Source organism: Panulirus ornatus, chromosome 21 (assembly GCF_036320965.1).
Source record: "Panulirus ornatus isolate Po-2019 chromosome 21, ASM3632096v1, whole genome shotgun sequence".
NCBI lineage: Eukaryota > Metazoa > Arthropoda > Malacostraca > Decapoda > Palinuridae > Panulirus > Panulirus ornatus.
This window is the reverse complement of record NC_092244.1, coordinates 5,551,095-5,564,462: the sequence shown is the minus strand read 5'-3', so window position 1 is coordinate 5,564,462 and position 13,368 is coordinate 5,551,095. Positions and strand designations below refer to the sequence as shown.

General features: G+C 37.0%; 1 protein-coding gene across 1 annotated transcript in view; it reads left to right on the top strand.

The window, feature by feature from the left end:
* Cand1 (Cullin-associated and neddylation-dissociated 1) overlaps positions 1-13,004 on the top strand; it is a 28,085-nt gene extending 15,081 nt beyond the window's left edge. Inside the window, exons 10-20 of the mRNA XM_071675605.1 lie at positions 300-505; positions 878-1,032; positions 1,864-2,124; positions 2,269-2,437; positions 2,736-2,872; positions 3,330-3,490; positions 3,886-4,084; positions 5,634-5,891; positions 8,004-8,192; positions 8,438-8,682; positions 11,557-13,004. Of these exons, the coding sequence (XP_071531706.1) occupies positions 300-505; positions 878-1,032; positions 1,864-2,124; positions 2,269-2,437; positions 2,736-2,872; positions 3,330-3,490; positions 3,886-4,084; positions 5,634-5,891; positions 8,004-8,192; positions 8,438-8,682; positions 11,557-11,827 (2,251 nt within the window). The 3' untranslated portion in view covers positions 11,828-13,004. The remainder of the gene's footprint in view (positions 1-299; positions 506-877; positions 1,033-1,863; positions 2,125-2,268; positions 2,438-2,735; positions 2,873-3,329; positions 3,491-3,885; positions 4,085-5,633; positions 5,892-8,003; positions 8,193-8,437; positions 8,683-11,556) is intronic.
* The last annotated feature ends 364 nt before the right edge of the window (positions 13,005-13,368 follow it).

Genomic DNA, 13,368 nt, shown 5'->3' with positions numbered 1-13,368 from the left:
ATGGTGTTTATGATATATTAGCAAGCATTGGAAATATATAGGTAATGAAGTCACTAGAGTAGCTTGTATTAATGAGGTCAAAGTGATAGATGAAATCACTGGAAATGATGAAATGATAGCAGCTGGAAGGACGTAGTGTTGTTAATGTGGAAAGTAGTAAATTCCTGGTAATATTAATGACATAGAGCTTTACTAGCTTGGAAGTAGTGAAGAAATTATTGCTGTCATTATTGATATGCTGTAATATTATTGAGGTTTTAAATTTACTTGCTTGCTCTGATAGTTTTTCTTTTTTACAGTGATAAAAACAGCAGCAGTAACATGAAGATTGACACCTTGGCATTTGTGCACTGTCTTCTGGTTCATCATAGTGGAGAAGTGTTCCACCCTCACATTGGTGAACTTCTTCCTCCAGTGGTGACTTGTGTTGCTGACCCATTTTATAAGATTACAGCCGAGGCTTTACTTGTGTTGCAACAAATCGTCAAGGTCATCAGACCACTTGGTGAGACAGAGGAGTTATTTGCATAAGCAGTAATTGTTTGAGCTCTGTTTTGATATTCCTTCATATGTCAGAAAATGAGACAGAGGTAAAATTTAAGTAGGAAGAAAAGTAAATTATATATGCAGATGAATGAGATCAGGAAAAAGAGAAAGTAAATTAAATGTTTTGGTTATAGTAAGGGAAGAGTTATTACTAGATATTAGAGTTGAGTAGAGTGAATTATTAAGCATCATGACGGTGAATTTTTTTTATACATGGTGATTGCTAGTTTTATAGCACAATAGTGTTCTGGTATTCACATATGACATTTATGTTGTATATATATTTTTGAAGAAATTTTCAAGGTTAACAGATGTATGTTTCATTTGCTAGACTTGGCTTCATCTTTTGACTTCACTCCATACACTGGTGACTTGTACCACTGTACACTGGCAAGATTAAGGGCTGCAGATCTTGACCAAGAAGTTAAGGAACGAGCCATTGCCTGTATGGGACAGATTATTTCACACCTTGGTGATCATCTACAGGTAGGTATATAATGTTCATATAACATGTGAAAATTGTGCCATTGAGAATTTATCCTTCATATGTTTACACATCATGTAAATTCTTTAAAAGGTGGAGACTAGGGTGCACACTCCCCATTCTCCTGGAGATTTAAACCTAATACATCTAATCCTTCATTCCATCCTACCTTCTCCTTGGTGTCCACATCTTCCCATCCACCTTCAGCTTTTGACATGTACATTCTCTTAGTCTTTCTTATTTCATCCTATCCACATTCTTTCTTATCTCATCCTATCCACATTCCATACCAGTTCTGCAAACACTGGTCAGCTCTTTCAGTCGGGCTGTTCTTACTACGGTACTCATTTCATACATTGTCATTCCTTACATGATCAACTTGCCTCTACATTATTGTTTCCAGACATTTTATTTCCAACATACCCCCTCTTCCTTTCTGTAATGTTCTTGGTCCAAGACTTTTGAACATACCCATACAACTCTGTCATACCTTCAGATATACCCATCTTTGCACTAATAGACACCAACCTCTTGTTCACATTCCATAATGCACCCAGGATAGTCTCCTAACCTCTTTTAACTCTTTTCAGCCTCTGGGGCTCCATTTATTGCCATGTGCTCTCCAAGACACCAAAAGCACTCCTTTTCTTCTAGATCATTCCCATTTAGACTAACATATCATCCTTTCTCATGTCTGCTGAACTTCAGTACCTAATTTTTGTTCACATTTCCTCTACATTCTGTTCACACATTTCCTAAACCTTCAACAGTAGCATAGAGAGAAAGGCAGACTTTTTTTTCAGTTATTCTGATTTGCAATTTCTTGTTCTCAGGGAGAATTGGGGACTTGCCTACCCATTTTTCTGGACCGATTGCGAAATGAGATCACCCGCTTAACTACTGTTAAAGCACTCACAAAGGTGGCAGCTTCACCTCTCAGAATTGATCTTCGACCCATTCTTGGAGATGCATTGCCAGTGTTAGCTTCATTCTTGCGTAAGAACCAGAGAGCACTGAAATTAGCAACATTGACGCTCCTTGACACATTAGTTACTAACTATTCTACTGCACTCAGCCCTCAAATGCTTGATAAGGTAAGTATTTTTACTTTGTGTATGCTAAATTCATACGAAATAATTTTTAGTTGTTCACATCATTAGTTTTGGGAGAGTCCCCTTTCAGTTAATGTATCGGATGATTGACATGCAAACAGTTTCAAATATTCCTTTATTTTGCAGGTTTTGGTAGAGTTGCCTCCATTGATAAATGAATCGGATCTTCACATTGCTCAGCTGTGCCTCACTCTCCTCACATCTACTGCTAAATTACACAAATCATCCCTTGCCAATTTTCTGCAACTTATTATGCCTGATGTTATGGCTCTTGTTAGATCACCATTGTTGCAAGGTAAATATGAAGTTAAAGTATTTCAAAGTAGCATGGCTGATGCATCTTGACTAACTTTTTTTTATGGAAATATCTTACAATCTGCAACTGCCACTTCTTTTAGTTTTCTGTGATTAAATTGAAAATATATGTGTACACCTTTATGTTGGAGCAGTTGACCATTCATTCTGATGAGAGGTTGTATGTTGGACTTGTGTCTGTCTGTGTTTAAAGGGCTGGCTAAAGACTTCCTTAGATGCATACATTATATTTCTTCTCCATCCTGTTTAGTATTTAACGATTCACCGCATGTTAACAGGAGGAGCACTGAAGGCCATGCAAGATCTTTTCGAGGCAGTTGTACGTGCTGGACTACCAGGTTTAGGTTACCAGGACATCCTCAATCACCTTCTTGCTCCATTGGTCTCACCTCAGGCTGCAAACATACACAAGCAGGTAAGAAAATCTGATTATTTAGATCCATTTGATTGCTCACCATGGATCTTTTATACGTGTATAGAGTATTTTTTAAGATTCTTTTTGTTGTAGTAAATTTGCCTACAACTAGAAAATGCCATTGCTATGGGTAAATGCTGTTGCTGTTGGATTTGATACATGAGAGGGAGAATTGAGCAAGCAGTCATAGATCATCCAAGCCTACAAATGGTTAGATGTAATTTGTGATTGTAAAGTATATATATTGAGTTAAAGTAATGTTTCATGGTGTATGTTAAAAAATAATTGCTCCATAGTACACCTGTATTTGCTAATATTTGCTTACATTATGGTTATGGATGTGGGAAGAATATTATATGGCCCTCCAGTTACTATGTACTTGTGATGCAATAAGCTCATTAATGTAAGTGAAACTGATGGTTAAACTGATAGTTACTATTATCATTTATTTTGACAGGCATACCACTCCATGGCAAAATGTGTCGCAGCTCTAACCCTTACACACCCTGGCGAAGCAGTTGGTGTTGTCAATCGGTTTCTCATGGATGTTACTAATCCTCGGTCACCAACAGTTCAGTCTTTCTCCCTCCTTGCCATTGGAGAAATTGGAAAGCACATGTAAGTCTTAAATTGGGAAGATAGAAGGATAAAGGTTATGATAGAATATATTAGACCTAGGGATACTTCAAAAGATAATGCGAAAGGAATGGTTAAGTATCTCATGCAAAAGAAGCATTGCGTGTGTGGAGGACCTCTGTGGTGTAGTGGTTAGTGTTTCTAACTGTGACACACACAGAGGCCACCCAGGGTCATGCACATAGATTCAGATCCTGGCTGTGGCAGTCAGTCCATAGTCAACCCAGTTGTTCATCCGCCCATAAGGGTTGGTTGATAAGATGACCTTGATTAGAGCCTCAGTTGCCCATGCCATTTCAGTTAACGTGGAGAAAAATACGTAATTATTTTTATGCAGCTTATCAACCACAGATTCTGACATTCTTGTAATCTTCCAGTGATCTCAGCAGCATCCCACAACTAAAGGATGCAGTAGTGGCATCATTTAGTTCTCCATCAGAAGAAGTAAAATCAGCTGCTTCATATGCTCTTGGCCACCTTAGCTGTGGGAACCTACAGGAATATCTTCCTTTTGTCTTATCAGAAATAGAGGCAAATCCCAAAAGACAGTATCTTCTTCTACATTCACTAAAAGAGGTGAGCAGTCTGTGTTATTAAAATAATCTATTGATGGTTTATTTTTTATTTTGTACTATTTTATTTGGATAAGTGAATCTGTGATAAGATTAAACCCAAGGGACCCCTGTGGTTTAGTCAAAGATGATTCTTACTGTAAGTGATAAAAATTTACTGTCATCCTTTTATATCTTTTGAAGTGTGCAACAGAACACTTTCTGGCCTTCACTGTCACTATCTTTAACTGACAAGAAACCTATGGGCATTTGAGCCCCTCACTCGACTTTGCTGGTCTGTATTGGTGTAATTTAATCATGGGATGACCTCATACCATAGCAAAGTTTGACTGCTGTAATGATATCTGCATAAGTTTACAACTGGTTTGTCTCTTTATTCTAACAAGTATACTTCTAATTTTGTTGTAATTGTTGTCATGTTGACTGTGGTCTGGCCTAAATAGGTAGTATTAAATGTGACTAATTTGTAATGTTTTGAAATGTATTTGTTTTTATTATTAATCTTGTTTATTGGATGAATGGTAATTGGTTGCAGGCAAAACATTTTCAGGTATAAAGTATTCATAGCTTTTGTACTTTCATCCTGTTCATGCCTTTTCTTCCTACCTTTGGTCATTTTACAAGGGCAGTGAGATTAGAAAGGAATGATTTTAGGTAGGGATTTTCTGTGGCATTAGGATATTTAAGTTGACTCACTCCCTCCTTCAGGGTTGCTCCTTTGTACTTTTGTAAATAGTGTTTAGGTTGAAGGCCTTTTTTTGGCAGTCCATGATGTATTTATCCACATGATCACAGTTTAGCCACTAACACCAATCTGTTTTTGTTGGAGTATTATATTTAGTGCTTCAACCTGTCATTGATTAGTTTGCAGTTGTAATGATGCACTATTAATTACTCAAGAGACTTTTTAATCTTATTTTATAAGCCACTAACCTATATTCTGTTTTAATAGTCTAAAAATTACAACTAAAGTCATAATACACAATTTCCCTTCTTATCATGAAATATGACTATAATCCATAGCTGTCAAAAAATAGTTTTTACATTCCACATGATATCCCAACCCTCTCCCAGCTTGAAAATGGCACTAGGGTCCCTTAAGGTGTTGCCTTGCTGCAGAGGCCGACTTACACCTCATGCAAATGTGACCCTTCTTTGTTCGTTCCTGTTGCTACCTCACAAAAATGGGAAACCACAGTCAAGCATGAAAAAAGTGTGAAAAAAAACACACACACGTGTGCTTTCCTCTCTCTTGTACTTTTTATTTATTCAAGGGCCCTGAAATGGAGAGGGTATATATCATTAATCTCCCCAATCTTTCAATTTATATATGATTGCTGCAGAATCCCTTTCTTTAATAGAGTCTTAGAGTTACTTAAGGACTCCTTTTCCAGGAGCTCTTACTTCTTTAAAGCTGTGCTCCTTCCCACTCCAGATATATTTACTGATGCCCTTGCAAATTCGGACAGATTACATTTAAGTATGGTAGGCAGAGGCAGTTATTTTGTAGAATTTTTTCCTCAACTTGCTAAGAAATTGTTGTGTTCTTTCAGATCATCAGCCTTCAGAGTAAGAGTGCAGAGGGCGTTAAGGTCCTTCAAGGTTTTGTGAGTGACATATGGACACAGCTTTTCCGACACACAGAATGTGTAGAAGAGGGAACTCGTAATGTTGTTGCTGAATGTTTAGGCAAATTAACGCTCATTAATCCTTCTGCTCTTCTACCTAAGTTGCAAGAATCTTTGAAAACAGACTCGCCAATGATGAGAACCACCATAGTCACTGCCATCAAGTTTACCATATCAGACCAGGTAAGGGTTTTAGACTGACTTCTTTTTTTTTTTTTTTTTTTTTATCTTGTCAATACTTTGCATATTGAAGAGCATCAGAACTTTTAGTCATAGGTTGTGTATGCCTGGACATATATGCTTATGTAACTACTTGTTTTTAATCACATGTTTATTCTAAATGATGAGGGAGTTTTACACACATGGAGCCCCGATGCCTGAACAGTCTCTATCATACTTCATAAATTTTTGCATGGTACCTTCATTAACTTGCAGTTGCTGTCCTTACACCTCTCACTTTCCTTTCTCTAGTAATTTAACTTCTTCATCCCTCCACTCTTATTTACCCCCTCCTACCTTTTACATACCATATGCTTCACCTGAACATTTAAACTGCTCCCAGGCTTTTCCGCCTCACTTTGTTCCATTTACCTTCACCCTATGCCATTGTAAAGTCAATCCTTCTTGGTGATTCTGCTCAGAGCATCTTTCTTAAGCTTGCTTATTGTCTTTGCTTTTTTTACTTGTATTATTTCATGTTTTCCTAAAATTACTACAAATTTTAGTACTCACCTCCACTGGAAATGATCAGACATTCCACCTGCTACCCTTCTCAGCACATTCACATCCAACAAATTTTTTGTGTGACATTCATATGTCACATAATCCAATAATGTCTGGTGTCTCCTCACCCCTTTTGATTTTATATACCTATGTATGCACCTGTTTTAACCCTTTAACTCCTCCATGAGGATATCTGTGTGAATTGGGCTACTTCCCTTCATAAATTTATGCTTTAAGTTTCATGCATGTGAAGCGTCTGGGGTAAACCATGGAAAGCTGTGTAGGTATGTATATTTGCGTGTGTGGACGTATGTATATACATGTGTATGGGGGTGGGTTGGGCCATTTCTTTCGTCTGTTTCCTTGCGCTACCTCACAAACGCGGGAGACAGCGACAAAAAAAAAAAAGAAAAAAAAAAAGTTTCATGCCTCTGTTTCAATGCCACCTGCTGAACTTGGGTGTCTGCTGAGGAGGCATACTGCAATAATTCCTCCTTACAGTCATGCCAATGACATCACATTATCTTGAGTTTTCTAGGAAGGAAATTGAACTACTTTAAACTAGATTTTGAGGACCAGGGAGACGATGATCTTGAATTACTTAAAGTTGGTGATATGTCTTCGGATCATGTGGAGAATGATCTTATTAATACTTCCTGCATAGAAAGTTGACCAAGAGGCAAGAGAAGGTGTTGCTTGCAAAAGTGGAAGCAGCATTGCCAGTATCTACCTGACCTTAGCAACATTGCATGACTGACTTTTGTGATATGCTGTTATGAAAAGAGTTATGCATGAATAGCATTGATCGTAACAGGAAAATATTTATTATATTTAAAGGTACACTGTTATGATAATTAGTAGGTGTAGGTAGAATTAATTATGAAACGTGCAATGTCACCTCAGTTGACGTTCAGGCCTGACCCAGTTTTTAGCTCATTGTTCCTTGGTCATTTCTGGGTTTTTAATGTGGGAATGAAAAAGATTTTAATTCAAATACTCTGAAGTTTTTCAAACTGGTTTCATTCAGTGCCAAGGTGTAATGTGTGGTTGACAGTGTCAGGGGTCTGCCAAAGTCTTCACCAGGAGTCTTATTGTGAGTTTAGAGGGTGTATATTTGTAAACTAGTTGTTGTGTGGAGTGTCATATTTTTCTAAATTTCTTAAAGATGATGATAGATATTCCTATTGAGTCAGAATACAAGGTGGTGATTGTCTACCCAAATTTTTTGTTGACTTGCAATGTAATTAAGGCATGTTTCTATGCAGCCATTTTGATTTCCAGTATGATCTTAGAGACACTTCTTTCTTTATTCAACAAATGTGAACCGTTGAGACAGTTGCCATTCCACTCACCATCCAAATAATGGTACTTGTATCTCTTTACGACAGAAAGAATCTACGATTTAGAGAAGACCAGAGCTTGTTTCAGTTGTCTTTATTAGGGTTACTTATTTCTGTATCTTGGTTTGAGGGAACGAGAAAATAAGTTTGTCTTGTTAATTTTATTTTTACATTGCCAGCTTTGTCTTTCATATGTATAGAAATAAGTTTCATATATAATTTTATCTTCCAGCCAACTGCCATTGACAGCTTACTTCGACACAGTATTGGTGACTTCTTATCAACGCTACAAGATCCAGATCTTAATGTTCGTCGTGTTGCCCTTGTTGCATTCAATTCAGCCGCCCATAACAAACCGTCTCTCGTACGTGACCTTCTTGACACAATTCTTCCGCAACTTTATAATGAAACTAAAGTTAGGGTAAGTATATGATCATCATTTCCACAATGTTATAGTGATACTGATGCTAGAGTAAGCACTGGAATGTGCAAATGTACATTGACCTTTTTCTGGAGAGGTGTTTATATGTGTTTACATTTTACCAGTGTGGGACTAAGTATGCTTGGTATATATATAAAGGTAGATTATTGCTGTGTTTATAGTATTCTGCAGGAAAATATGAACAAATGCAAAATGTTAATCCTTTCATCTCTTCTAACCCACAGAAAGAACTAATTCGTGAAGTAGAAATGGGTCCATTTAAACACACTGTTGATGATGGCCTAGATATTCGTAAGGCTGCATTTGAGTGCATGTATACTCTCCTGGAAACATGCTTAGATCGTGTTGATATATATGTCTTCTTGGAACATGTGGAAGGTGGTCTTCGGGATCATTATGACATAAAGATGCTCACCTATCTGATGTTAACACGACTGGCTCACTTATGTCCCCAGGCTGTGCTACAGAGGTACGTATAATATTGAAAATCTTCAAGGGGATACTGTTGGACAAGGGTATGATATCTTTTCATCATACAGATTGGCTTGGTCTCAAGGCCAGACACTCTTAAAAGGCTGAACTGTTGCTAGGATGTACCAACCGTTTATTCACTGAATCCGTCATTGTTACACTTGTTTTTAGTTTTGAGGAGACTTCCTTGGCTTCATATATGCAGTACTACAGGAATCCTTAAAATTGTAGATAAAATCTTTGTTAAATTTTATCTGTGTTTTGTATGAAGACTATGCCCGTCTTTATGGAACTCTGCTTCTGTCTTTACTGGGTCATTCACACTTGAATTTATGATGTGTAGCAGCTGAGTAAAGTATGGTGTGAGAATTGTATTGTGGTGTGAAGAAACCATTTGAAATGTGTAGCGGTGAAACTGTAATAGGGTGGCATGATCATGCAGAATGTGTAGAAATGATAGTTTGCTCCGGATATACTGTACATTTAGACTCAGATTTATGAAGTTTCAGTCAATAAGTATTTGTAGTTACAATGAAAGAAACTTTGTCCCATGCTTTTGTTTATGAATATATATCCAAATTTAAATTTTTTCATTATTTTGTTAATTTTTTGTTGCTTTAGAAGATGACACTGGGTTTTCTGTCCTGGACCAGCTCAATTTGCAGTATAGGTAGTGCTTGTTTATTGTCATTCTATCTACCTATCTTTATCTCTGATGCCTGTTCCCTTTGGAAAGTCCCTCAAGGGGGTGACCATGGCAAAAGAATCTCCATAACCAGTGAACTCCATTGCTGCTTCATATCCTTTAGTGTCCCACCCTTAACAGGCCATGGAAAGAGGCCATCTCTGGTGCAGTGTTTCTAGAGGTTCCAACATAATGTTCCTGTTGATTCCTTTTACATAATGTTCAAACCTACTACTGTACCTGATACTCCCTCCTGCTTGATGTTTTAGGTGGTAGTTCCTAGGCTGCCACTGACCAGGGATTATATTACGGTACTACCTGCTTCGAGGGTTAGTGACAGCCATCACTTCATTGCCATCAAGTTGCTCTCCTCTGACCAAACCAGTTGTCTTTTCATTTCACCTACATGTGGACTGCTGGCATTCTTTCCACAAACATGCAGTCTCTTCTTATCACACATAACTTGATAACAGTCAACTGACACAGCTCATTTTTGTAACTAAATTTTCTTGCAGTGAGTGCTATGTGCTAGCCCTGCCTTTCAGCAAAATGGTAGGAGCAGTAGGTAGAAATAGTTGATAGGAATATTGGTCAGGAGCATTAAGTGGAAACATTTGGTAGAAATAGAATTGTCATTTATCCATATGATAAGTAAAACATCGGTAAACATAAGCCAAAATCATGGAGGCCCAGTGTTATAAGAGTGTTACGAAAGAAGGTGAAACCTGTAATATCTTGAAGTGAGCATAGAGTAACTTGCATTATTTAAAGGTAAATGTATATAAACTCTAAGGTTTTGTTTGTTTTGATTTGGTTCGATTTATCAATAATCCATTGTAACTGAGTATATGGAAAATATTTTTGTTTTGGAGGTAACGTACAGTACTTCATTAAGGACAGCTATGATATTGTAAAGACAATTATTGTGGCTTATAAGTCTACCCTCAAACAAATACTGAACAAGGTACTCCATGCCTTACTTCTACTTCAACATATAAAAGAAGAAATGTTGTTCCAGTTATTGAGTTCAAGAAAGATATGATTTCAAAGTGAAAAAATTTGAAAATTTCATACAGAGTAAGAGAGCTTATTCTGAATCAGGTGGAAATAATTCCAGGATCACCTAGTCACATCATTCACCTACTGGTCAGAAATGGGGTATGATTGAGGTGTAAGCTACTCTTCTCAGGCTTATGATCTGTCATCCATGTATACCTCTGATGGCTGTTCCCTCCTGGAACTTTCTCAAGGGGGTGGCCACGGCAATAGAGTCTCCATAACTAATGAACTCCAGTGCCACTTCTCAGCCATTAGTGCCTCACCCTTAACAAGCAATTGATAGAGGACAACATAATACTCAGTCTTTTTCAGGTTTTCAGCAATGCTTAGGTGTTTTCTAGATCACTTAGCAGATAAAACTCTGTTAGTAACCTTATCTGCAATGATATTATACAAAAGGCCCTTGTACCTTAGAAAACTGCATTTGCTTAAAAATACAGGCATTAAGTTTGCTTGTGTTGAGCAAGTGGGTGCTTATTGAAATTTCTACTTAGATTATCAGTGTAAATGCACAAATGACAGCATCATACCCTTGAATTATTGTAAAAGTGAATTTATGTGTGAAGAGAGAACATTATGATGAACATATAGAGAAAATGCACCAAAATGCTGCACAAGCTTTCATGTGTTTTCCTGCTCAGCATCTCAGACTGAGATTGGAAACTAATGGACGATTCTGTTACATTCCAAATTCAGTTTAATAGGTTCCTGACTCACTGGACTATTGCATTGTAATGGACTTTTACAAAAATGTCCATTAGATACCAAAGTTTATCCAGAAGGGTACGAAAGTCCATGAGAAGTTGAATTGCAACCCAGTAAAGTCTGATAGAATGAAGTTTACCATAACCCCAAATAAAAATTTCTGTGAAGTGTAGTTTTTGAAGTAAAATTTACATCTATAAATGGATAGAAAAAATTTACAGCAAGAATACACTAATGGGAAATGATTATTTGAGATTTTTCTTAAACTATGGAAGGAAAAAAAAAGGGAGTGTTTTTTAACAAATAACTTCAGAAAATTAAAAAAAAAAATTCTGTCAGATGGTAGCTCTCAATTGCTACTCTGTTCAAGCTTGTTGGTAGGCATATATTTCTTACTTGCTAATTATAATCTTTTGGTTTCAGACTTGAGAGATTAGTTGAACCACTGCGCACAACTGTTACAACAAAGGTCAAAGCCAATTCGGTCAAGCAGGAATATGAGAAGCAGGATGAGCTCAAACGATCAGCTATGAGAGCAGTAGCAGCCCTCTTAACCATCCCAGATGCTGACAAGAACCCCCAGCTTTCAGAATTTGTTGCTCACATCAAATCTACTCCAGAACTCCAATCTCTTTTTGAATCAATCCAGCGAGATGCATGCCCTACACATGATGCTATGATGGATTTGAGCTGAATGACGCTAAAATATGCATAAGGTGTTATTCATGGTGGATCAGACTCAGATCGAATTATGCATACAAGGCTGCTCATGCAGAATTTAAACATGCATGAGGAACTGTATGTATGTTGTAAAAATGGATCCAAGTTGAATGAAACTATGTGCATATATGCAGTATCATATTCATGGTTGAAACTGTTATGTATATTTTATTGTGTTGTTCATAGTGGATCCACGTGGAATGAAACTGTGTCGTTTTATTCACGAACATGCATGAAGTAATCATGCAGTCCACTGCAGGGTTTCTTCTAGTGATTAATTCACCAGAACCAATTCAGAAAATATTGTTTTGTTTGAACGTTGATTAAGTTGGAATGATGCAGAAGTCTCCATATGTTGTTAAGGCCATTTGGCAACTTCAGTATTTACAGTCTATTGTCTTCATTTATTTGAAAATCTCAAGTGAATTTATAATTCTGGCCTGGACAGAGGAATCTGCATGAAAAAAAGGAAGCAGTAGCAAGAAGTAGTTAAGGAGTGTACATTCTGACAGCTTCAGGATGCATGAAATCCTATATGTGAAATATTTATATATTGGACCCTTTGGAAGTGAGCTTTTCTAGATACCACCTTGGATGCAGATTTGCTGTTTCCAATTAAGCTCTTCAAAAAGCACTAAGAAGCCTGTGATGATCCCAGCTTGCTGTGTTCTAGTATGCATCTGTAGCCTTTTCATTAATATCATATTTTTTCATCCTTTGCCTTTGTTTTTAGCCTGTTTAGAGATTTTTATGTGGCAGATGGTTTTGACTTATTTAACTCTAAAAATAATTTAAGTTAATTAGTTGGACATTTATATGAATCAAATTTGGTGCCAGTGGTAGAACACTAAATACTGGGCATTACTAGAACAGTATTGGAACACAAGTGGGGCATATGATAGTGCCAACAACCTATGTCACATGCAGAGTATCAGGTATACTGATCTGACCCCAATGGCAACTTGCATATTGTAACTGTAAATGACCTTCTGGTGTCTTACCCCAGTTTTTTTCCTTCTGATTTTTTTCAGATGTTTCCTTCATCCTCGTATTAATTTGGACCTAAATTTCCCAACCATTTTCTCCGTTTGATGTTGGTAATTGGTCTGTTTATATCTACATTTATTACTTGTAATATAGTATGAACTTTCTCATTGTGTTTCATTTTTTTTTGTAATCTGTTCCCCTTCAAATGGATTATACTACTTATGACTGGATGTAAAGGGAGACCATGATACACCATTGCAATATTTCATTTTCAGAACAAGAATAATATAGGTAAGAAGATGGCACATCTAACCCAGGAAACTGGATATCCCAACCCTTACCAATTTGAAGAATGGAACTAGAAATTATAGTAAAAAAAATGTTTCCCTGAAAAGTGCATTTTCCCTTAGAAGATGATAAGCTACAACTACCTTCACAAAGTGTGCAGATTTCTTAGGATGTCTCTTTCATTCTCTGTCACATTAAACTCATTTCTCATTTACATGGAATTGGTCAAATGCACTTATG